Source organism: Pestalotiopsis fici (assembly GCF_000516985.1).
Source record: "Pestalotiopsis fici W106-1 unplaced genomic scaffold PFICI_Scf_10, whole genome shotgun sequence".
Lineage (NCBI taxonomy): Eukaryota > Fungi > Ascomycota > Sordariomycetes > Amphisphaeriales > Sporocadaceae > Pestalotiopsis > Pestalotiopsis fici.
Window position 1 is genome coordinate 1,064,553 of NW_006917100.1, and position 24,318 is coordinate 1,088,870.

Sequence of the window (24,318 nt, forward strand, 5' to 3'; positions counted from 1 at the left end):
GGCGTTCGTATTACTTGTCGGATAGAATTTGCAGCATGTCGCTGTATTTCCATTATAATGCATGAATATACCGTGTCGTTCTTGGCGCAAGGAGTATCAACCTCGATCGTGGTCAAGATCTTCAAGGACATGGCAGATCATGGTGATGACATTGGTGCCTGTCAAGAATATGAGGACATTCGGGCACGTAGTTTCGGTCTCTCGGATTGCATATACGTTCCGTTATATGTCTCCTTATAAGGCATGTTGACGTGGTCTGCCGGCCGCATGTTGCAACGTATCATGTTTGTGCAGTTTAATCGGATGCATCAATACCGAGCGATTACGAATACGGCTGGGCACAGGATCGCGCCGTCTGCAACCACGAATGCGAGACGTGACGTATTCGGCAGCTCGTGGCAGTGAACCATTCCACGACTAATGCAACCAGAAAAAGAGATGAGAAAAAGATGAAGAAAACAATCCACCAAAGGGAAAAGGGGAGGGAAGATTTGAGTTGACCCTTCGAATCATCCAGATCGCCATTTTGTTTACATAGTCTGGTTGGCCGTCAGTAAGCTTTTGGCGTATAGTCGCGCCAGTGTGTTTCAATTGGTGACAAAAGGACGGTTATCAAAGTGGCACAGCAGGTTATGGACAAGACTCCGGCGGCTGAATGATCTCGATTCTTGGCCTCCGCTACTTGTCTACTAGATGCTGCAGCTGGGTAATGATGCAAATCCTATTGGATGCCTATGCCGAAAATGTCTGAGTATTTTCTTGCGGATTCATAATTCGCTTGCTACTGACCTTCAGGGGCACACTTTCGCTTTGATGCACTAACCGTCTTTTTAATTAACGTCTGTTTGATATGTGGCATCCTAGGCCCCAGCAAATGAGAAGCGTTTAATGCATCTTTGACAGGCTCTAACCTACCTGGTTGGGCCGTGCCCTCTGTTAAAGATCGTGCTCGCATGGAGATAGGATCGTATTCGTAACCTTATAGCCGGGTCGTGATTCGTCCATGCATCGCCCAGTGTATGGAGCAAGAAATCTGCCAAGGTATTATCGCTCATTTTCTCAGCAGCGGCGGCCACCACCACATTCGGAGTAGTTTACCCATACTAGGCCATGGTTAAATCATGCTAATTGTGGTGGTGGAAGAGATTCCCAAAGCGCTAGACACTGGAATCTAATCTTCCAAGGTTCCCTAGCGGTAGATCAGCTTGCTCAGCACACACAGGCCGTCTCGGTGGTCTGCCGGAGGCCGGTCTTTTATCCACATGTAGGCCTGCAAATTCCAGGGTCGTATTAGTCTGAAGACAATATAACCTGCTATGAATCCGTCCCTACATGATGACTGCTGTCCTGGTTACCCTCGGACGACAAAGATCATCACAGCCCTACACAGGCTTTGCTCATTCAGTAGTTCCGACATGTCGATCTCTGCCGGCTTAGACGCCCTGCGCGATGCGCTGCCAGAGGACCTTCCGCTGTCCATTGTGGGCATTATCGCCACGGTCCTTATCGGCGTAGTATACTCTTACATATCCCAGGAGAGGCCTCTGGCAGGATTCCCCCTGGCCACGGTGGAAGGAAAGGGTCCAAAGAAGAGTTGGCTGTTCCACGGAAGACAACTCGTGGCCGAGGGAGTCAAAAAGGTATGAACAAAAGCAACATGATGCTAGTCACGGATCAGAGAAACTCACAAAGAACTACCAGTACTCTGGCGCCTTCCAGGTCATGAGTGGAACTGGTCCCAAGATTGTCCTCCCAAACAGGTTCGCCGATGAACTTCGCAACAACCCGCACCTGAACTTCAACAAGGCGTTCGCCAAGGATTTCTTTACCAATTATCCGGGTTTTGAACCCTTTGCCCAAGGGCTGCAAGATGACACGCTCATTCAAGAGACTGTTCGGGTCAAGCTCACTCAGTCCTTGGGTTTGATCACTGACGATTTAGTCGATGAGACGACTGCATCGCTCCACGACATTTACGGCGAAAGTGGAGAGTGGAAGTCTCTGGTTCTGAAGGATACGGTTCTCCATCTGGTGGCCCGTCTGTCTTCTCGCGTCTTTCTCGGCAAGGACTTGTCACGCAATGAGAGATGGCTCGAAATTGCCAAGAACTATACTGTCGACGGCTTCACCGCATCATTCCTGCTGAGATTGGTCCCCAGCATCCTGCGACCGTTCGCTTACTGGCTGATCCCACAATGCCGATCATGTCGACGTGCCGTCAGAGATGCGCACAAGATCATTGACCCAGAGGTCGAGCGTCGAGTCAAGGCCGTTGACGAGGCACTCGCACGAGGCGAGAAACCCAAGAAGACGGCTGACGCCATCGGCTGGATTCACGAAGTCTCTCGGGGTCGCAGAATCGACTATGTCAGCGCGCAGCTATCACTCACTCTCGCCGCGATCCACACGACTACTGAAACGACAACGCAAGCCGTCTTCGACCTCTGCGAGCACCCCGAGGTCATTGAGAAATTGCGAGGGGAGATTATCGAGGTCGTGGGCGAGCACGGCTGGGCCAAGACGAGTCTGTACAAACTCCGACTCATGGACAGTTTCCTCAAGGAGAGCCAGCGCGTGCGGCCCATGGCTGCGACCTCGATGAACCGCTTCGTCGAGCAAGAGGTCACGCTGTCGGACGGCACGGTGCTCCCGCGGGGCAGCCGCATCAACGTCATGACCAACTTCATGGACCCCAAGGTGTACGCCGCGCCCGAGGAGTTTGACCCGGCGCGCTTCCTCCGGCTGCGCGAGCAGCCCGGCAGCGAGAATGCCTGGCAGTTTGTCACGACGAACCCGGAGCACATGCTCTTTGGCCACGGCCAGCACGCCTGTCCCGGCCGCTTCTTTGCCGCCAACGAGGTCAAGATTGCCCTCTGCCACATGCTGCTCAAGTACGACTGGCGCTTGGTCCCCGGTGAGACGCGTCCCCAGGAGATGGTCTTTGAGTCCACCATTGGCTGCAGCACGGATGGAAAGGTGGAATTCAGGAGGCGCCAGGAGGAGATCAACCTCGATGTGCCTTTGTAAATGTATTTGATTTTTTTTTTCAGATGAACAGTAAATAAATGGATTACTCCATCAACGCTTGCCGTTAGTAGTATAATGTCTTCCTGATACATCGTCCTTGCTTCTATCACCGGGTCAATAACATGAAGATTCAAGCATGATTGTGGCATATGATATCATTGCACCTATTCATCTAGCCACTGGACCCCCTGGCGCTTATGCAAGGGGTTTAACATATCGTCGATCCCAAAAATGGTTGCTTGAGGTGTGCATTTTTGGGAGAGCTACCTTCTGTCCCTAAATATCATCTACGAAATTCAGAACAGCCTATCAAACAATATTAAGCAGTAGTCAAAAGTAGGAGGAGAGTGACGTATCAACTCTCACTCGATTTGGAACAAGGGTTTGCCAGTAATATAGTTGATGGGTGAGTATATTCTCAAATTTAGTAGCTTGGATCTTTATACTGTTGCAAGACAACTTCCAATTTCTTCGGATGAGGTTGTTGGCATGTATTATTCTACCCCCATTTATTCTTGTCTTATCCACAGCATTCAGAGGGAAATCAAGCAAGATCACTTTCAATTTGGTTCATGCTCCCATGGAGATAATATCGTACAGCTTCAAAACTTGCTAGTCATGTTGGTATCTTCTTCCCCGTAACAATATACTTACCAGATATATAGTCGTTGAGAATATCCGATTAATCATATTGTGGGCAGTCTTGTGCGGAACAATATCAAAATCAGCACGAAGTGGTCTATCCGGATTTCTCACTGCTCACAATTGAAGAAATCGACAGCAACTTGAAGTCTGCTTTTTTAATAGTCAATCCCGAACCATTTTTGACTCTATGCAATATTTTTAAACAGAGAAAAATAGAATGATTTCACTACTGCTCTGAGAAATGGTATTATTTCATCATGGTAAACATGATGCAACTTGGAGCATATGATACACCCTACAGTTCACCAATATTGTCTCTGGCGGTTATTCTTGTGGCTTACATAAGGCTGCACCGGATGGCGACACGGCGGCGCTGCCAATGACGGAGCTATGCAGTTCCCCAAATGGTTTAAACATGACGTCTGACAAGTGTCTCGCTCCGCACGCAGCTTGTATCTGCCCCCCTTCCATGAATCACCATAGCTCAATATCTGCCCTCATGAACTACAATGTGCCTAGTGACAGCCACCATGATTCGCTCACGGAGTTTGGAGGATTCCCACGCGCGAGACATCACATCACGATGACATTCAACGGCATCATGTACACACTCTGGTATAAGATGAATGCCATTGCCCTATTGATCAGAATGCCGTCATAAAGGTGCATCATACGGTGTCGTCTGCAGTACCATGCGATCGACATTGCTTTGGGTGAAACAGCAATTACCATCACAGGTCTTAAGGTCGAGATATTCGTCTATAGCAATAGCAGTTGCACGAGCACCAGCGGCAACAAGAGTCACCCGCCTGCAGCCACTTGTACACTGCTCCAAAATGACCACTACGACCGCAACTTCGACCGCCGACAGCGGCAAGATCAACTTCCCTACGGACGCGTCGCTACCCGGCGAACACTTTGAGATCCGGCAAACGCATCCGACCGGCGACTATACGCCGGACCCGTCCAAGTCACTCCCCCTTTCGCCGACCCGACAGGCTCTAGTCGACGACATCATTGCACTATATGAGATGAAGCCAACGGTCGAGCGAGTCAAGCGCTATACACCCGACTGCGTATACAATGACCAGTTTGTCTATGCCAATGACCGGTACAAGATGGCTGGTCAATGGTTCGCGCTGCCCAAGTTGTTCAAGGGCGCCAAGAGCCACGGGTACCAAGTTGTCACCAATGACCGTGACCTGATTCAGTTCCGACATGAAGAGGTCAGTCCAAGTCGTGCCATCCTAGGTCTCTAAAGACCCTCCATCCCCATTCTGCCCCACACATATGCGGTCATGCCCGTCTCTTTGTTTCCCGGTTGTACTGTTTTGGTGCCGCAAGAATTTTCTTCGTCTCGGGGTCTCGATTCTCTTATTTACTGGGTCCTAACACATCAGCTACAGGAGTGGACATTCAAGATCATCCCCAAGACGGCCGTGGTCAACGCGCTGGTGAGCCTGTCGCTGGACCCGGCGACGGTCGACTCGGACTTTATCCGGGTCAAGTACCACAAGGATCAGGCCAACGACAAGGACTACTCCAACGAAGGGCTGGGCGCATCATTCAAAAAGTGGCAGGCGGACAATGTGGCAAAGTACATGGACAGCCCGGAGGTCGCGGCCTTTGAGGCGGACCGGGACGCCGGGAAGGAGCCGCGGCGCAAGTACGGACGTGGAGACGCGCAAGGCGATGCGCCCGTGAAGAATACGTAGGCAGGGTGGATGATGGATGGTCCTTTTACATCCTTTCGGCGTCTTGAACCTTCCTCCTTGCCCAACAGGCTGTAGGCCGTCAACAAAACAGACTAATTAATGCCACTTTGGCTACTCAAATACGATTTGACTCTGAGCCAAAAGTAGGGATCGGCATGCAAATGCCATGCAATACATCGATGCGTTTACTATTTCTGGGCGGATATATTTCATGCTTGACTGCTCGGCTCGTCCGCTATGCCCTATGGATGGGTGGAGTTCTGAGAGAGAGAGAGAGAAAGAGAGAGAGGCATGAACCTTGACGACGAACGGTCATGACAGGCGCTTTGCATGAATGGGCTCCAGCTTTCCAAAGTCGGGATTCCCCAGACACGGGAACGAGAAGATCTCGGGCGATGCTTACTACTACTTAGGCTTCCGTGGGCGGCGTCGGCCATTTACAACAAAAAAGACAAGCAACAGCTGGACCCCTATTTTCTTCATCCATGGGCGAGGCCATCATGTAGGTCGAGGTAAGGCGGGAAAGAGGGAGAAGAAGAAAAACAGAGAAAAGCAGCCTGACACAGCCTATCAGTGGACAGACGGCACAACGGGCATCAACCACGTTATGACAAGGCCGAGCATAAACAAATGGAGATCTTTTGAGAATAAAGTTTTCCCTTCTTCTATTTTTTCGCCCCCTTTCCCAGCCCAGCCCCTTCTTCCACATGGCAATCCAACGAACAAAGTGGGCTAGGAACAATTGATGAACCATGTGGAGTTTTTGTGTGGTGTTCTAACGAGCTCCATTGGCACAAGAGGGGACAGGGGAAAAAAAAGTTTACTGTACGGTAGTGAATGTATCAAAACGAATCTTAAAGAAATGCCTGCGAATTTTCTTTTCTCGACAGAGATCCAGAAGACCAGAGTCGTAGACGTTCTGGATCCTGCCCCCCCAACCCAATCCTGGCTCGAACGAGGCTTCGCTGACTTTTTTCTTTCGACACTCGTGGGGCGCTTTATCTTTTGCGTACGGGCTTTTATATCCACTTGTTGCGATTTCGACATACGTAGTACAATTTCCGAAACACACGCAGCCCTTGAAGCCGCGTTTGCGAATGAATCCCTTTGGTATCGTAGTCAACTTGTATGTCCAACTTTTGATTTGAACTTGACAATGTTCCCAGACTTCAGTTTGCTCATTTGGTCTCGCGGCTTGTTGGACAAAAACCCGGGTTAGACGTGATCATTTGAGCCCCTCATAATTGTCAACATGTCGAATGTACTGTCCGTCGGGAAGGGATTCTTCTTAAACACGATCATTTCTTGATCAAAAGGAGCAAAGAGAAGAGACGATGACCGCCGTCTACTCCTGGTTCGCGCCTCGCAATTTCGACCTGGGTAACGGCGCGGCGGGCTGCGAAGCTGCTTGCTGGCTTGCAGGCGGAGCTGCTACTACAGAGTACACACTAATTACTTACCTAGGAGGGTCGTTGCAGTAATACCAAGGTGGTGCCTGAATGTAGCGAGTGGTGTGCTGGGTCTACCGCGTAGTAGCGTCCATAGTGCATAGCAAGACAGCCCACAGCCCTTTTGCCAAGACCTGGGGGTCATCTTTGACGGGTGGGTTATGAATTGGTTGACAGTCGTCCAAAAGATTTACAGATGAATGCGAAAGAAACTTGAGATGCCGGTAATTTGTATCATAATCCAATGAAGGCCATGGCATTCATAATGGGAAAATCACAGGAGAGCAGCATGGAATTGGTTTTATCAAGACTCATCTCGAATTTCATGGTCCCTTGCGGTTATTACGGGGGGTGAGCTGTGATTTGGGAGCCGCAAATGCCCAATTCCTACCGATCATGATTTCAATGATCCGTATCGACCAAGAGAGTAATGATTTGTTTGTTTTAGCAGCCAACAATCGACGCATGCCCATGCCTCGGAGGATTTTAGGTTGGACCTTTTCTACACTAACATCTTAATTACCACGAAATGTACGTTGGGCCTTTCTAGCCGAAAGACTCGGGCCTAGACCGTGAGATTGCTTGCGTAGGTCATCGGCCAAGGAAACAAAACAAAAGGAGTATAGACCGGGGGGAAAAGAGGCTCAGAGGGGGGGAGGGTCTGCAAAAGAGAAAGATCGATCATCGGAACAAAACTTGCATGTCGTTTAGTCAAATCGTCGTCGTCGTCGTCTTCTTTATTTTGGCTGCTTATTTTCCCTAGTCTTCGTCGTACGACTCTAGTATTATTTGCTTATGCTGGGGTCAAGGGGGAAGGGGGCTCAACCAACGACGACGACTTGACGACGACATTTATTTCGGGAATACAACTCTTACTACCTTATGCCACACTCCCCCCAGAATGGATCTCGAAGGGGTGTGGTGTGTCCCGTCGCCGGGTGCACCAGTTTAGCGTTGGGCGGACGAGCGCGCGCGCAAATGTGCATTTTGCTGCATCCATTTATTACGGATACAGCGAGATGGGAATGACCTGGGGGGAGGTTCCAAATCCATTATTTCGTCGTCAGCGATCCACTTCCCACGAGTCGCCTGAATGATCGACGACAAAAAAGCTGGGTATCGCGAAATTCACTTTGCCAGTATTCCGTAGAGCACATGCCTTTTGAACAACCATGGGAAAAGAGCATCAAATTTCTTATAATTCTCCCCTGTGTATTATAATGCCTATGGGGGGCCATCCGTCTTGGAAAACTTCTTGGCCAGCTCGTGTTTTACTATTCCCGATTACGAGGCCCAGTTTAAATTTATTCTAACTTGCCTGTCTTTTGTGTATATCGTACCGTATGTACGTACATGTTTAGCCCGTGACGGATATATGGCCAGCAAACGGACGGGGTGCGTGCTTATTTAGATTAATGCAGCTCCCCTCCATTCTCCCCAAAGTGAGTCGAGACTCGAGACACTCCAGGGTAGAATAAACGACGCGGCTTGAGGCTGTGCAACTCTATGTAGCCTTGCAAGTGGTTCCGCGTACGTCAGTTTCCTGCTGCTTAACGGGAGAAAAGCTGAAAGGTTTATTTTCTGGGCAATTAATAACACGAAAACAAGTCGACAGGGGAAAAAAGAAACACATCAACTTTCAATGCCGAGACTTGCGTTGCATTCAGTGCTTGTCGGCGCTCACGGCGCAATGCCACCGGCGGAGAAATCCTGGTTGTGGCCGAACCTACGGTACGGACCTCGGAAGTCTGGCAACCTGGGGGTGCACATGGCTGCTTCCGTAATGTATTGTGTCGTATGCAGGCAGTGTGTAGATAGAGATGATGACCATGAATGGTATCTTGTCTAGATGCTGTCTTGTTGACCATATTACACTAGATTGCATCCTAGGCTGTTAAGCCAGTGGCTGTCGTCAGGGCGATCCGCGGCACCTGGGGAACTAGTCTGCGATCATTTTCGAACCGTTTCGATGCTATCTTTGCTGGTTGTCACAGACGCCGGTACTTTAGTTACCAGAGTCCTATGGTCACACAGCCGGGCGATCCGCAAAGAAAATGCTTCTTGGGCCCATTCTCAACGCCGCAGACGCCGGTTGCAGAACGTGCGTCGCTGGTTCATCTGCAGGAAAAAAAAATACGAGGAGCTGGAGGCCGCCATAATCCTCAAGGGAAGAGGATGGAAGAGATAAAAGTATTACAAGAAAATGGAGGATCCTTGGGAGGTTGTGTAGTATTGGAGAGATCTCTGATGGTGGTGAACATAATCTCGTATAACCTAAGGGGGGGTTTCTTTGTTGGCCCGACGGGAGTTTACAGAATGATGACAAGAAGAGACAAGATACAGCAAACAAACCTCCCACATCCACCAAGAACATCGACTGATTGAGACGAAGCAGTTTTTGATGCCATTCACATTTTCCATACAACACCAGATTGCCGTCCAATCCCAAATCGGGTTGGTGGTGGGACTTTCTTGGACAAGACTCGCTCATCCTTCCCCCCCTGGCAATGGGCAGGGTTTGGCACTCTGTTTCTTGTTTCAAAAACGGGCTTGGCAAGCTGGTCTCGCGTCTGCAATTGAGTGCGTGCACTCTAGGTCTCATCAATGTCAATCACGGTGCTTACTAGGCCTGCCAGCTACGGACTGGCCTTCCGCCGGAGGAAATTGTGTGTGAACATCAAACAAAGCCCCAAGGGTCTGGCGCCCATGAAAGCAAGCCCATTCCATAATCAGCCATTGTGGAAAGGAAGCCGACGACAACTTGAAAAGGGCTGCCCAATAGTTGCGACAATGTGCGACTTCTTTATTATGGCAGGTAATACGTATACATTCTTTGCAAGGAAAGAAGAATACCACGGACTTCTTTTTCATGTGTTTTGTGCAACATGTCATAATCTGGGTTGGTTTTGTGCAATCTCTCTCTGTAGTACCAGATCATGTTTCTTCCCCTCCCTTCTAACACAGTATGTACGACATGCCACAAATAGCAGATGCTGTCTCAAGATGATACCAAACGACAACGAGTCACGACCACACACGGCAGTTGATTCATCTGAATACGTACACTACAGCTTCTCTTATTGATTGCATTTGTAAAGTAAAAAGAAAAAAGATGATGAGCAAGTCCTTCCTTCCCTTCAGCTTGCGACGCTCGAGCAAGATTTGATAAAGTCTACCATGTAGAGATTGTAGAATTCTGTGCAAGCGGGTGCTGCCGCTTTGAAAAAAAAAAAAGCTGGTATCTAATTACATAGTACACAGTAGGTAGCCCACTACAGATACGAACGTCCACGAGTATCAGACGTGCACAGTGAAGTTGCCGCACTGCCGAGCAAATAGAGTCGTGATCAGTCAACTTGGCACCAGAGTGGGCAGTCTAGGCATTGAAACTGCGATATCCGGCTGGTCACGTCTCCTAGCAGCCAAGTCTACTCGCAACAGCGATCGCTGCCATACACAGAAGGGTTTGCTTCTCTCGTTGGCTGTAGAATTAAGGTAGCTAAGTAGTAGCGGCTTGTAGCGAGCGAGGGATCTGCAGATGCCTTCTTCTTCACGAGACAGTACAGATGCCGAGGTGTATACAGTACAGTGCTTCTTATCCTGTACATACATATATATATATCACAGGCCAAGCAACCTTTCCCAGGCCGACCTTTGGTGTGTCAAAGAATAATTTCTCCCCAGGAAAGGAATTGTGCAATCCACTCGGTTTGGGCCATGTGGCCTGGCACTCCGTAATATCCCTTGGCTCATTCAAGCAAGTGGTCCCGGGCGATCTTCATGGGCTTGTGCCCTGGTTATGCAGACGACTAAATCCCGCGGCGAGATCACCCCGAGCCTTTTTGTTCAACTTGTGTCGGGGTTGTGCAAGGAGGAAATGATGCAAATATCAGGAGGTGCATGTGCCTCTGCTATTTCCACTCCATGGCCCAGGGCGCATTTGCCAATAAGACGGCGCCAGATGAGCGCGTCCAGCGGCAGTTCAATCTCTCATTGGAGTGTCGATAGGATTTGCTAGACCCAAAATGGCAGAAGTGGCTGTCCACTACTGCAAGGGACGAGACCGAAAGCAGTAAACACGAGCTGTAAGCATCGGGGCGTAGCGTGACACGGTGCCTGAAAGTGGTACGTAGCCCTTACATTAGCATCGATTGTCCATGGACAGTGTTATGTAGGGACGGGAGCCTATTCCTCATCCTGATTAGAGTAGTGTATGTATATTGCATAAGTGGTAACATAACGCAGCATTAATGATAGCGGTACTCTGTAGTACCAAGATACACAGCAGTTCAGCCTTGAAGTCGTGACAATATGACACAGTCAGAAGGAAGGGTTTTGTTTTTCCTGCAGGTCTGACCCCGTGCTTCGAGGTACTAGATTTGCCGTTGCAATAAGACCTGTCCCTGCCCGCCCACCGATTGCTCAGAGGCAAATCCGCGGCGGATATTGGGGCCATCACTACTGTGCTGAAGGCTGTGTAGCCGACTCATCGAACACTGATATTGCAGCTCATGTGGTCTCCGTGGTCAGTACGACCCCAGGAGATAAAATATGTATGCGCACAAAGCCGTTGTGGTGTCCGAGCATTTGGGAAGAAAAGAGATGTGTGCGACGATCCTGGTCCGGTGTAATCTCCCAGGGGTCATCGCTTGCGCTGCGCTGTCCAGTCACATCGCTCCACTGCCGGGACCAGAGGCGATCCACCCGCACCTGAATTGGATTGCCCTAGGCGCTATTTTGCTTTTTGTTTTTTTTTTTCACTCTTTCTCTTTCTACTGTGTAATCGCTCGATGTTGATGGCAAAAGAAGCGAGTGGTATGGTTATTAGTTGGCTGGTAACAACAGTGCTTTTAGGTGCTTAGGGGGGGAAGTTCCGCTTGATGAGACTACTCCTAGTAGAGGACGCGAATTGCCCCCCCGTCCCATCCACTCCAGAAAATGTGCTGCAGTGCAGTGCAAAAAAAACAAGTGCTAGAGCTCCACTCCAGCTCGGGGGATAGCCCTGTTCCTCATTCGATTAGCAACTGGGGGGCCCGGACCAGTGAAGCGGGTCTGACCATCTCCTCTTCCTGGTCCTGCTCCTCTTGCAGCAATCCAATCCCTCACTCGCCCGTTCGCTCACCCACACCCACATCCACACCCACACCCCATCCCATCCAACCCAACCCATTCAACCCATCCATCTCCTGTCCGTCCGCCTGCTTGTCTCTCTTCTCCCTCCCTCCCGACTTTCCTTCACGGGCCTCGCTGCATCTCTGACAGACAAGCAAAACCAACCCCAATCCCAGGTCCCCTCCCCTCGCTCTTTTCGGGCATCCACTCATTCACTACCTACCTCGTCTGATTTCATCTGACCTGTCTCTCTTTTCTGCGTTCTTTTGATTCCCTCCTCCCTATTCACCTGACTGTACTCGACTAAAACCTACAGTCTTGACAAATCAACTCCAAAAGACGTGTGCTGTCGTACATCATTACCGGCGCCCGCTCGACAAGACTTCGCCTCAACCTCGTCGACTCATACAGACTACACGCGACCAGGAAGGCAAACACACGGTGGTTGTTATTGACGCCAAAGGCACAGTCCATCGAAAACTCACAGGACAAGGAAGAGCAAACAAGGGCGATTCCCGGGCACCAGACCTACAGCACAACATTGTTCGCCCTCGGCTCTTTGTTCTTATTGCTCCATTCTCTACCGCCAGTGTTGGAAAGGGGCCAAGCAGAAAGAGTCTCAATAGACCAAACGTCACATCCTCCGACTAACCAAGAACGAGACCCGACGTCAAAGAATATCGAGCCTCATTCATAATTACGACGACCTGCACCACCTTAAGGGCTTCGATCTCGATACACGTTCGACGACGATACGCCCCGGATGCAGATTTGAATCCTTTCCCACCAGTCAAGAAAGGTTGAAGCATCAAGACTCCCCAGCGGAGAGCGAATACTCTCTTTTCGACCTCGTTTTTTTTCTAAATTCCACTTGAGTCGTTGACCGGTTCGGCGGAATTATTCCACTCGTTCTTTGCAATTTCATCGTTTGCACCACTTTCACAATATACAACAAAATGTCTTTAAGATTCTTCGCCCTCACTGGCCTGCTGGCCTTGACAAATGTCGTCCGCGCGACCGAGGAAGTAGCAGCCGAAGACCCAGTTAAGGGTACAGATACCGTCCACGGATGCTACAGCTATGTCGACAACCTCACCTTCAACAGCACAAATGAATTCAACACCCAAGGTCTATGCAGCACCGCCTGCCGCGGCATGAGCAAAGCTGTAGGCGCATCCTACTCGTCGGATTGCTACTGTGGTGACGAGTACCCTCCTCTCAACACCCTTCTTGACGACAGCGAATGCACTGAGCCCTGCCCCGGATTTGATACAGAAGCCTGTGGTGGAATCAACGCCTTCACTGTTTACAACACAGGTGAAAAGGTCAGCGTTGCCAGTGCGGACAACATTACCGAATCGAGCTCCTCCTCTTCCGCATCCTCTACTACTTCCCAGGCAGTCATGACCAGTGCGGGTACGTCAGCATTCTCCTTGAATTCGCCGTTTTCATACTGACCACCATTGCAGGCATCGTTATTACTGTGACCCCGACATCAGATTCATCAAGCAGCTCTGATAACTCATCATCAAAGACTGTGGGCATCGCTGTGGGTAGTGTAGTTGGTGTACTTGGTGTTGCTGCGATTGCTGGCGCTCTGATCTTCATCACCCGACGCCGACGAAACCGCGAGATTGAGGAGGAACACCGCCGTAACGCTGCAGTCAACGCCTTTATCTCTGGAGGAAAGCCCCCTTCAAGCAGTGGTGGAATGTCCATTTCCGACCAACGCCTCGACCCCGTTATGGCTCAAAGGAGGATGAGCAGTGGCAGTATTGCCGACGAAGCAGACTACTCGCGTAGGATTCTAAGGGTGAGTAATCTGGTTTTGAGCCAGCTGATGAATGGCCTGATGAGAGTCAACACGAACTAACAATATTCAGGTCACCAATGCATGATTGACATCCAATGGCACGATCGAGGCAGCAGATTACGACGAACGACGACTTCGCTTGTATCAATTTTATTATTTTCAGTTCTTGTTCCACTTGCATTCTCGACGGCGTTCATGGTGGTCACCCCCTTGTCATCAAATGATCGATCATACCCGACGATACTAAGGCGTTTTATTTTGCTTTGGTGCAGGGATTTTTCAGCGTATCTGCGGTGGTCACGACATGGGATGCGTGGCTTCCGACAGCTCTACATAATGCTGGCTCTCCCCTGCACTGTCCTCTCCTTTCTAGATTCTGCAGTGGCCCAAATATCCGAAGCGGAACGCCGAAAATCAAGGACATGGCTACGACACGTCTCCTCGGGAGACACGCAATGGCCGACGTCCAGGGGTGCTTGTTAGAAGTGGTTAAAACAGCGAGCGAGCGAGCGATCTGCAAACCTGGTCCCCCAGGGGAAGATGTTTGCAGTTGCGATTGAAGCCATCCAAAGGGGCCAAACAAATGGTCGTATTTCCTCAATATCATACCCGAGGAGGTGTGGATGAGCGGCATGAGTAGGCCCTCGACTCCACGGAAGGATATTATAAGTGATAGACGGTGGTACTGGCAAAGGCAACAAATGAAGGGACTCTGCTGTATATTATTCAGATAGTCCTTCTATAATGGACGACTTGTTCATGATCTTGTCTTGCCGTATACCACGATTTATCTGACTGATGACGTGAATGAGACTAATCTACGCACCCTCCGAGTGCGTTCACAAGTAAGTATTCTACTTGCATCTTGTGAAGAATAGCGACGGCTTGATTGACCCCTACCATCTTGGTCTGCCTCGTCAAGTAATAATTGTGTCCAATATGCGTTCGTACATGCCTACCAGGTCTTCTTGTAATGCCACAAACATAGTTTCTTGGTTGTAACCCGCCAAGCTGGAACCGAGATACGATCGCCGTCCTGTTCAACGTGCCACACCACACCACAACATTAGTTGCAACGAAGGGTGTTACCATTGTGCACAATGGTTGTGTGATGGTCCCGAGTTCCCCAGATTTGGTCCCTGACTGCCGATGCGCAGTGACGTGAAGATCGGCCGTCCCTGAAACGGGCGTTTATGCGACTGACTTAGCGCTGGAGGCCGTGTCGCACGTAGTGTGCATGTCAGCAAACGGACTCGGCCACTGCCATTTTATGGGAGGCAAGCGATGGTGCCGCAGCGGATAGACTTGATGATCGTAATCAGGGACAGTGGCGGCGTTTATGCCAACCAGGTCTGCACGCAAAAACCAGAGGTCGGCATTTGTACCTGAATACTGTCTAATGTTCCGACATTATTCTGCTTGTACATGTTTTTGAGGCATATGAAGCAACCGACGTGCCACCACATGCAAGGCAAACAAGTGAGCGCGCAGCTGCCACTAGTTCTGACAGCTGCCAGTCTTTCTGCTTCTAGCGCACGGATCATACGAGGTAGCTTGCGCGCCAGTGCCCAGAGAGAGCTTCGACGTCGCGTTTGTGGATTTTTTGTGTACAAAGCAGCTACCTGGCAGCCTGCCAAAACTACCATCACCAAACACTCTTCCCGAGTTGCAAGCAGTCGGCAGCCCACGCATATCCCAAGGACGATGCGGTAACTTGATCATCGGTCACCAGCCTCAATCTGCCCATGATCTAGCTGTGGCATCGAATTACTGTTGAGGACTCGACTACACAAGAGCAGCAGCTCTAACGATGGCTGCCAGTGCTGGGCCTCGCGTTCGGCGCACGGCACAGAATACACAGCACACGTAAGTATTACCGAGGGACTTTCCTTCATGTTGCAATTCGGCTTTGGGTTCTGACTAACTCCGTGCTGGGCAGATACAACTTGAACCGCCGAGTACATGCTGTTCAGACTTACCCTGTGTTGTCACCTCAAGGAGCGACAGTCATACTCTACGGCCACGAGGATGGCGTAACGATCTTATGGCGCGGAGGAAAACGATTCAAGGAGTCCACTTATAGCGAAATAACACACGTGGCACACAACAAACAGAATGGCAATGCTGCGGCTGCGGCTGATGCTGTCATGATCCTAGATTCCGATGAGGACGACACACCATCGGGGCAAAATGCCTTTGTCGACAAGCCAGAGTTTGAAGAAGCTGCCGAAGATGACCAAGGTACTCAATCTCAGATTACCCAAACATTGGACCTGTCCTTGGGCACTTCCGTCACTTGCATCGCGGCTCTGCCCATGACACCATGCTCTGCTGAGGATGCTGCATGGGAAGGAGCTGAAATTCTCAAGGAGAAAATTGTTTTCGTTGTCTCATGTGCCAGTCGTGAGGTCTATTATATCACACTGCCTTTGACCCCGCCTTCACCAAGAAGCAAAGCTCGGGATGATCTCAGGGAAAACCTCCTCGCATCAAAGGCCGGGAATGGTAAATGGGGCGAGACATTGACGCTGCTCAATGGCCAACAAAAGCCAAGCGATGGTCTGGCGATCACGCTTATCAAGCCCAAGGTTTTGTCGGAACGCAGCAAATCCAACGAGCGCTCGAGATCGACTGGAAGAGCAGCTCCACGCGCGGTCGTTGCCGCTCACACTGCAGAAGGCTCTGGCATGTTACGTTTGTGGGATGTACCCCTGGAGAAGCCTGCCAAGGATCGTCCGATAGAGCCTTTTCAGACCGAGATTTTACCCAACCCTCTCAAGGGAATTGCCTTCAACCCTACACACTCCACTCAGTTGCTCTGCAACGCCTCACCCCACGCAGTCCGGATATATGATTATGCTCAAGCCTCAATGGCCCCAGATGACCTGTCAGAGGGCCCCTTTCCTTCACAAGGCTCTTGGCTGATTTCACTCTACCCGCCATTTGCGCGACCCACGGCGTCTAGAAAGGCAATACTAGCCGCCTCGTGGATCGCTCATGGCAGAGCTGTGCTGGTCCTTTTGATGGATGGCCAATGGGGTATCTGGGATATTGACGGTGTCTCGCCCCATGGTCCAGCACTATTTGGCAAGGCGGGGTCAGGCATCAAGGGTGCGGCTCTGACCTCATTCAGCGCTTCAGGCCATATTGAGGGGACAAGCCCCCTCCGCAGCTTCGGATCCCAGAGGGCTTCGGCCGTAAGTAGCGATTTCGTTCCGATGACTCCTCACTCGCGTCGCGAAGCACCAATCAGCGTATCAGGACCTGAGCGCATGTCCACTGTACAGGGTGGAATCCTCGTGACGCCGCTTCCTGCGCGGGCTACTACAACTTCTGATGAAAGTGCCGTGCTGTGGATTGGCGGAGCAGAGCACGTTGTTGTGATACCCGGAGTCCTTAAATTCTGGGAAGCTCAACTGCGCAAGGGTGTTGGTGGTGGTGTCAACCTCTTCAGCGGAGCTCAGCCGACCAGAATGATCAAGCTGACTGATCTCGTTGTCGGCTTGATGGGAGAACGCTGTGTTGGTGTGGGTGCGATTCCCAAGGCGGATACTGGCGAAAGTTCTAACAATGAGGGTCTTCCGATCGAGGTTATCATATCCGGAGAAAGTCGACTTGTTGTGGTGCGCGAAAGCGAGACTGCTGTTGGTACGCGAATTGGAGGCGTTAAGGGAAGCTTCCACAGGAAGCTCAGCCAAGGGGCAAGGAGCACTGGTGCAGTCACTGCTTACCCGCAACCAGCACTGCCTCCGAGCAAGGAGTACAATCTCTCGGTCAGGAAAAGAGGCACTCTCGGACGACCTCCTATCCAGACGGGGCAATCTGCGGATACGGTATTGCCAACAACCGAGACTCCCGACTTTACGCCATCTTCGTTCTCGGGCTTTGATCTTGCAAAGAACCTGAACACTGCTGCCGATGCCATGGAGGTTGACAACCAAGAGGAGCGAGACTTTGAGCAGGAGCTGGAAACGGACATGCTGGGCTTGATGGATATCGAGCAAACTCTCGATTCGATGGAAGACGACAGGGGAAGGGGTCGGAAAAAGGTCAACTTTGAGGTTTAGGAAGACTTTGAAGCCTTGTGATTGCCCCTGCGTCGAGCGATGCGAGGTTGATACTACAAGAAAGAGAAACGAAGCAAATGTATGATACCCGCGCTAACATTGGGAAGCTGTAGGATCCTTCCAGCATGCGAAACCGATTGACATGCTTGTTGAAGACTTTTATGATTGTCATGAACGGTGCTTCCACTCCATTCCTTGTCTGCGGAATTCGTGCCCCTTGTCCTAGGTGGTAAATTTGCCGATATCACACCGCGTTCCCCCTTTCTCTGTTCCAGTGAAGACATTTCCGTGCGGCAAGGTGGAGCACAAGGCGAGATCATTCCTTGCTGCTCTGTAATCCACGCGGTAGATTCATCATAGCCTCCGAGCTACGTGTCCAATAAATGGTCGCTTTTTAGACCGATGCGAGAAGCCACGTTCCTATGGGTGGGTAGGGTAAGAGCTGTCATTCTTTTCTCCTCGCAAGGAGATCAGCAGAAATTTGACCTTTTGTTTCCGGCCCGAACTGCGTGGGTCCTGTCATCTACCTATGTTCCTCATTGTAAAGTACTTCGAGAGGTTGAAAGACTGATCGGGGGAAAAACACTATGGGGTTCTGGTGGGGGGTCCGGAGATGTGGTCGGGTGGTTGGGAATGTGGTACATTTTATTATGTTTGATATTTCAACTGTTTGTTGATTGTTGCTCAAATTGTGATGACTCGAAGATGGTGCATGATTGGCTGATATCTGGATCGAGACTGGAATATGACGAATTTGTTTCAATCCACGCCTTGGCACTGCGCAGTGTATTTAGTAATACCTGTATCATTATAGCTTCTTAAACCCTCATGATGAAAATGCAGCACGCAGTGTTGTCTGTGATTATCATGTCTACCGATGGTCACCGTGTCATTTTTCATGTACCTAGACCTCTGCCCTCCAAAACGAGCCTCTGCATAAAGACTTTGCTCAGACACTCGTCCATGAGATCTGGGTAATTATTGAATACTGAGCCCAACCACGGAGATGAATAAACAATTGCACGCCACAAGTTATGTTCCCATACAGGCTTCACATATGACCTAATTATAACATGATGGGTTGATAAAGTAGCCCTATATTGATGGAACAATCCAATACGTGCCTGAGAATTCTCATATGAAGACAGATCCGCCCCTTTCCAACGATAATCCCCGACGCCGGGGACCATTTATAAGCACCCTGGAACGATTCCTTCCTCCAAGACCATCTCTAAATACCCAGTGCTGGTCTTGCGGCCGAGCGAGGCTGTAAGCCAGACCCCTCCCAATGCTGACGGCACCCGTACGCGGTATTCCCTCCAGCAGGGCCTGCTCAGCTACCAGCTTCTGCAGCTCATGAGGCATCATGGCTACGCCGAGCTTGTGCTGAGCCTTCTCGGCCGCCAGGAGCTCTTTGAGCGCCAGTGTCTCCTCGCGCTCCCGTAGGTACGCATGGACCTCGGACCGGCACCTTTTCAACACCGCAGACGGCGTTGACCCGGACGCGTCCTTGTGGCTGCGCATGAGTACTTTCTCCGGGTCTCCGACGGCTGCCGCTACGAGGCACGCCATCATGTCGTCTTGGGCAGCCAAGGCCTCGCGCGCCACGGTAAAAGGTCTGGGAGTCAGCTCGTGGGGTTGGAGACACGAAGCCGCCACGTGCAGAGGGAGCTGGCCGTGCTGATTAGGCTGATTTACCGGGACGCCGTAGGCGACGAGGAGCTCGACGGCCGCCAGGTGTTGCCAGCGCGCGCAAGCCAGGTGGAGCAAGGAGTCGCTCGTGGTCTCTACCGTCTCTCCCAGGCTGGCGCCGTGGTCCAAGAGCATCTTCACAACGGCCGCCGCCGCGTCTTTGGATGAGTCGAGGTCGTCATTGAGCAGTGTTGTGGACAGCGCCGTGCGGCCGTTCTGGTCCCGCAGCGTGGGATTGGCGCCGCGTCGGAGGAGAAGGGGCACGAGGCCGTAGTGCTTCCTGTTGGCCACGGCGAGGTGCAGCGGCGTCCTCCCCCGGATGTCGGGAGCGTTGATCATGTCGGCGCATGTCGTCTTCTTCCTCTCTAGAAGCTTCCCGTCTTGTAGCAGAAGCTCAAGGCAGGCTTTGGTTTGCTCGAAGAGGGTTTCGTCGTCGGGCTTATGCTCCTCCTCATCCGAGAACCACGACACCTTGACCTTTTGAAAGGCCTCGGATAGTAGCCAGTGAATCGGCAAATTATCTTCACTGTCAGTAGCCGGCAGATCGGGATCATCAGCCATGTTGACCAGAGCGCGCACGGCCTCGACGTTTCGATACCGGCAGGCCAGATGGAGTGGCGTGACGTCGAGCGCGGCCTCGAAGCCCTCGTCCTCGTCCAGGTCGCGGTACGTCCGGACGTATGGGTCCACCCCATGGTACGTTACCAGATTCCAGATCAACCCGGCGTCGGCCCACGGGACGACCAGCGTCATGACCGTGTCCTGGACGTACGGCGGCTCCAGGCCCAGCCGCTCGGCATAGTCCTCCTGCGCCGCGATGCTAACGTTTTCCCACTCGCGCGCCGCGTGTGTGGCCTCGGGATCTACATACAGGTCCAGGAGCAGCCGTATCACTTTGCCCGGCTCCCGACGCATCCTGTTGCTGCTCCAGACGTGCCGCGGCGGTCGGCACAGCGGCTCGCCTAGGCCCGCGGCCACCAACAGCAGCGGCGGGTCTAGATCATTGCACCGTTCCACCTCGGCCTCCTGGTCATGCGTCTGGCCCAGCAACATCTGGACCACGTCCACAAAGCCGTAGCTGCAGGCCTCGCGCAATCGATGGATCTTTGTAAACGGTTGGGTCCGCGGATACTCCCCATCGGTTCCATCTTCGCGCCACTCCCGGTCGCCACCAGACCGCCGGACCTCGTGGTCCAGCAGCTCGGACAGCACAGCCAGGCTGCCGCAGGCCGCGGCGTAGTCGATCGGGTCGGCGAGCGGGGACCATCCGCACTCGGGCTGCCATTTCGGCGGGGACCAACTCAACAACGCCGGGCGCCTGGCGAGAAAGGCGCGGATGCCGTCGGCGTCGTTGCGCTGGATCACCTGGGCCAAGTGGTCCAGCGTGAGCCAGGCCGGGTGGTTCTCTTCGACCCGCGCGCCGGCGACAGTGTATTCTTCTCCTGAGAGCGCCATTGAGGCTTGCTCCCTTGTTTTATGCAAGCGGTTGGAAGCTGTGACGATAAAATTCGACGAGATGATATGATAAGAAAGAAGAAAAAGCGGAGACGCTTAAACGATAGAAACACGAGCCATCTTGATCTTGATAGAGTTGTTTGATCAGCCATTTCAAAGTCATTGGCTGCTGAATGCTTCCACATATGATCACGAACGACTTGTGTTATGTGGGCGCATTTACGCGGCGAGAAGACTGTAGATGAGAAATAGTTGCACCAAAATATCGATCACTCAAAATAGACATAACTTGTCTCTTTATAGACTAATTGTCCCTTGAAACGCTTCTCTATTCCGTCTCCGGAGTTCGTTCCCTTTTGGACTTGCCACTAGAACATAGTGACCCTGTACACAGGCTACACCTGTTGCGAATAGGGAACAAAACATGTTCTTGATCGCTGAAATCGTCGAGCTTGCCAAGTCAAGATCTGCCGCAATGAATATCCTGAGCTTTCGCTGCCGTGTGACTGAAATCTTCTTTTCCATTGCCTTAGAACGCCGACGCAAAATACCATCTCTATAATCGGCTCGTTTACTCGTCATCGCTCTCATCCTCCTCGTCGCTGTCTTCTTCCTCGGCCTCTTCAAGCCAGTTCACCAACTGCTGACATCTCTCACGAACACCCGACATTGGCTCGCCTTCGGTCGATCTCTCATCTGCCCACCAGCCAAGAATGCCATCTTCCTCCACAATTTCCTCCTCGTAGAGATACCTGAAGAATGCTGCGCAGAGAGTACCAGCGCTCGGTATTTCGATTATCCTCGAGATACTCACACAAGCCTTTTGTACAGCAATCGAGAATTCAATCTGCTCCTCCACAGAACCACCTCCGACACCAACATCGAGAATAAAATCCTTGGCTCCGTCGCGTTCGGTAAGCACAGTCTTGGCCGCCTTTTCGTGGTTGTATTGGCCGCCTTCGCTATTCAAAAGTTCCACGGCTCGGCGCACAAAGGCGGTAGCGATTGCACGACGCACTGCAACATCTGAAGCATTATTTGCCAGACGCAAGGACATGAACTCTAGCTTCTCTGAGCTAAAGTCACCGCCTGACTCGCCACGCAATACCTCTAGCAGGCCGTGCACGGCTTCCGAGACGAATGCTGTGCCGCCTCCCGACGAGTCATCGGATGCGAATGAGCTGAGACGGGATCGGGACTCATCTCTGCCGCCAGCTGCCGATTGATCATCGTCGTCTTCGTCATACTCATCTTCAGAAGCCAACGTCGAGACGTCCGACTCGTCCAGATCTAAGCCTTCAAGGGAGTAAATGAGAGACATTTGAAGACGGTACGGGTCATCATTGTCCAGTTCCTCAAACTCGGGATCATGGAACCTGGCACCTTTACCCTGGGGACCGAGGAGCTCGAGATCTGGTGCGACTGATACGCCTTCTGCGGATACGAGAGAGAGAATAGTTGCCGGCGGCAAAACGGCGTTGTCGCTAATGTGAACGCCTGATGCGATCAAGCTTCCAGCACCAATTTGGACCTGCTTCCCAACTTGTGTGAACTCAGCGACTACCGAATGGTCGATCACTGCCCCATCCTCGATGGTAACGTCGTCCCAGAGGAAACTGTCCTTGATCTGAACGTTCTTGCCGATCCTGCAATTCTTGCCAATAAAGCTATTGGTGATGTGGCTGTCGGATCCAACGTCCGTGTCCCGACCAAACATGGAATTCCGAATCTTGCAATCCGAGCCAAAGTGGACATCGTTTTCCCTAAACACGTTGTCGTTCCACTGCTGGTATGTTTGACCTTTGACCAGGTTTGTGTCTGGGCTAAAGGGATATGCCCAGCCGCCCAGTACATCCCTACTCACGGCCTCGAACATTTGTAAATTGCTAGCTCTCGCGCTGTAGCCCTCGGAGACGATTTCGGTGTGGATCATTTTTCCGTTGAGCTCGTAATCCTTCAAAACACCGTGAAGAAAGTGGGCGCGCGGCAGTTCATAGTCGAAACTCTCCGACCACTGGGCCAGTACGTCTGGCGTGCAAATATCGATTTGCGCATCAATCAAGTCGCTCCTGATATCGAGTTCCTTGGTCTTTAGCAGGTCGGGATCGAGGGTCACATAGTGGTCGGCCTGGAACGGGTCCATCTCTTCGTAGTGTAAGCACCTCTTGGCCGATGGGTCGACAGCAAAAATGGGAGTGATGCCATTGACCTTGGTGTGGTGTTCCGACTGCCCGCCCTCGCGCAGGACTAGCGTCATGATAGAATCTCTGTTCGCCTCTTTCCGAGCTCTGTGGGCTGCCAATGCGCTGTCCAGTGAGATATTCGAAACCAGGTCACCGTGGACCAGAACAAAGTCTCCGTCAATGAGACCGCGGTTGTCGAGATCACGAAGAAAGTCGCCGATCGATCGGGCGTCGGAGACCTTGACGAAATCCACCAGGTTGAAGGGGCAGGCTCTGGACAGGGGAGTCCAGCGTGATTGTCTTATGTAGTTCTCAATTTGCTCCTGGTGTGCGCCGGCGTAAATAAAGACTTCCTGCACGCCGTTCATGGCGAGGAACTCGAGCGTGTACTCGATGATGGGCGTGTTGGCAAGAGGTAGCAAGCACTGTTGAAAGATGGCGTTAATCCTCGACTCGGGCGCAAATAGAGAGCATACATGGCGCGCTTCTTCTTACTCTTGGCTTTTCCTGCGAAAACGGTTGAAATCGTTGTTGGAATGTGTCGGCAATCAGCTAGAGTAGGAGAGTCATTTAGCTGTCTGTCCGACTGCCAGTCTGCGACAGGATGGATTGGGCTCACCACAGCCTGGAGGACATCTTCGCGCTTGTCCTCGGCGCCGCCCTTTGCGGCCCTCTTGCCTTTGGGGGCCTTGCTGGACATGGCGTATAGCAAGTCGCTGCTGAAAGAAAGACAAGATGTGACTGACGAAATAAGGGAAGCGACACGGGTGTTGATTGAGAGAGTCGCGATTATTTTTGTGCGCTATGCCGACACAGTCCGTTTGTGAATTGTTGTCGGGTATTTGGTGTTGAGCAGCAAAGAAATTGTGAGTCAACCGAAGCTGTGAAGCTTTTCCGGCCCCGCAATCACGGCGTCGGTCTTTGGCCATTTGGCGGGGCACAAAAAGAAGCAACCGTGCGTCATTTTGAAATTCGCGGGGCATGCGCACTGTCAATGCCTAAGCACTCACTCATGTTCAATGTTCACCCCTCCGCCATCTGGGTAAATAATGGATCTAGATGCTTTCCGTGCCTGGCTGTAATGCATGTGCGAGAGACAATGAATAAGCGGCAAGAATATGCCTGATGACGACGACAACACTGATGGTGAAGCCTCGAAGC

The 24,318-nt window shown here is 51.5% G+C and overlaps 6 protein-coding genes across 6 annotated transcripts; 4 read left to right on the top strand and 2 right to left on the bottom strand.

Moving 5' to 3' along the window:
• Positions 1–1,415: 1,415 nt before the first annotated feature.
• PFICI_12572 (uncharacterized protein) lies at positions 1,416–3,027 on the top strand (the record flags this gene model as incomplete). The annotated part of the gene is made up of 2 exons (XM_007841153.1): positions 1,416–1,640; positions 1,702–3,027. The coding sequence occupies 2 exons, from the start codon at positions 1,416–1,418 to the stop codon at positions 3,025–3,027; spliced, it is 1,551 nt and encodes a 516-aa protein (XP_007839344.1).
• A 1,481-nt stretch (positions 3,028–4,508) lies between these two features.
• Positions 4,509–5,387, top strand: PFICI_12573 (uncharacterized protein; the record flags this gene model as incomplete). Its single annotated transcript, XM_007841154.1, has 2 exons — positions 4,509–4,898; positions 5,079–5,387. 2 exons carry the CDS (start codon positions 4,509–4,511, stop codon positions 5,385–5,387), a joined length of 699 nt encoding a protein of 232 aa, XP_007839345.1.
• A 7,516-nt stretch (positions 5,388–12,903) lies between these two features.
• On the top strand, positions 12,904–13,845 carry PFICI_12574 (uncharacterized protein; the record flags this gene model as incomplete). Its single annotated transcript, XM_007841155.1, has 3 exons — positions 12,904–13,363; positions 13,417–13,760; positions 13,831–13,845. 3 exons carry the CDS (start codon positions 12,904–12,906, stop codon positions 13,843–13,845), a joined length of 819 nt encoding a protein of 272 aa, XP_007839346.1.
• A 1,725-nt stretch (positions 13,846–15,570) lies between these two features.
• PFICI_12575 (uncharacterized protein) lies at positions 15,571–17,827 on the top strand (the record flags this gene model as incomplete). The annotated part of the gene is made up of 2 exons (XM_007841156.1): positions 15,571–15,626; positions 15,700–17,827. 2 exons carry the CDS (start codon positions 15,571–15,573, stop codon positions 17,825–17,827), a joined length of 2,184 nt encoding a protein of 727 aa, XP_007839347.1.
• A 1,134-nt stretch (positions 17,828–18,961) lies between these two features.
• On the bottom strand, positions 18,962–20,974 carry PFICI_12576 (uncharacterized protein; the record flags this gene model as incomplete). Its single annotated transcript, XM_007841157.1, has 1 exon — positions 18,962–20,974. The coding sequence occupies one exon, from the start codon at positions 20,972–20,974 to the stop codon at positions 18,962–18,964; it is 2,013 nt and encodes a 670-aa protein (XP_007839348.1).
• A 571-nt stretch (positions 20,975–21,545) lies between these two features.
• Positions 21,546–23,857, bottom strand: PFICI_12577 (uncharacterized protein; the record flags this gene model as incomplete). Its single annotated transcript, XM_007841158.1, has 3 exons — positions 21,546–23,582; positions 23,653–23,709; positions 23,777–23,857. 3 exons carry the CDS (start codon positions 23,855–23,857, stop codon positions 21,546–21,548), a joined length of 2,175 nt encoding a protein of 724 aa, XP_007839349.1.
• Positions 23,858–24,318: the final 461 nt, after the last annotated feature.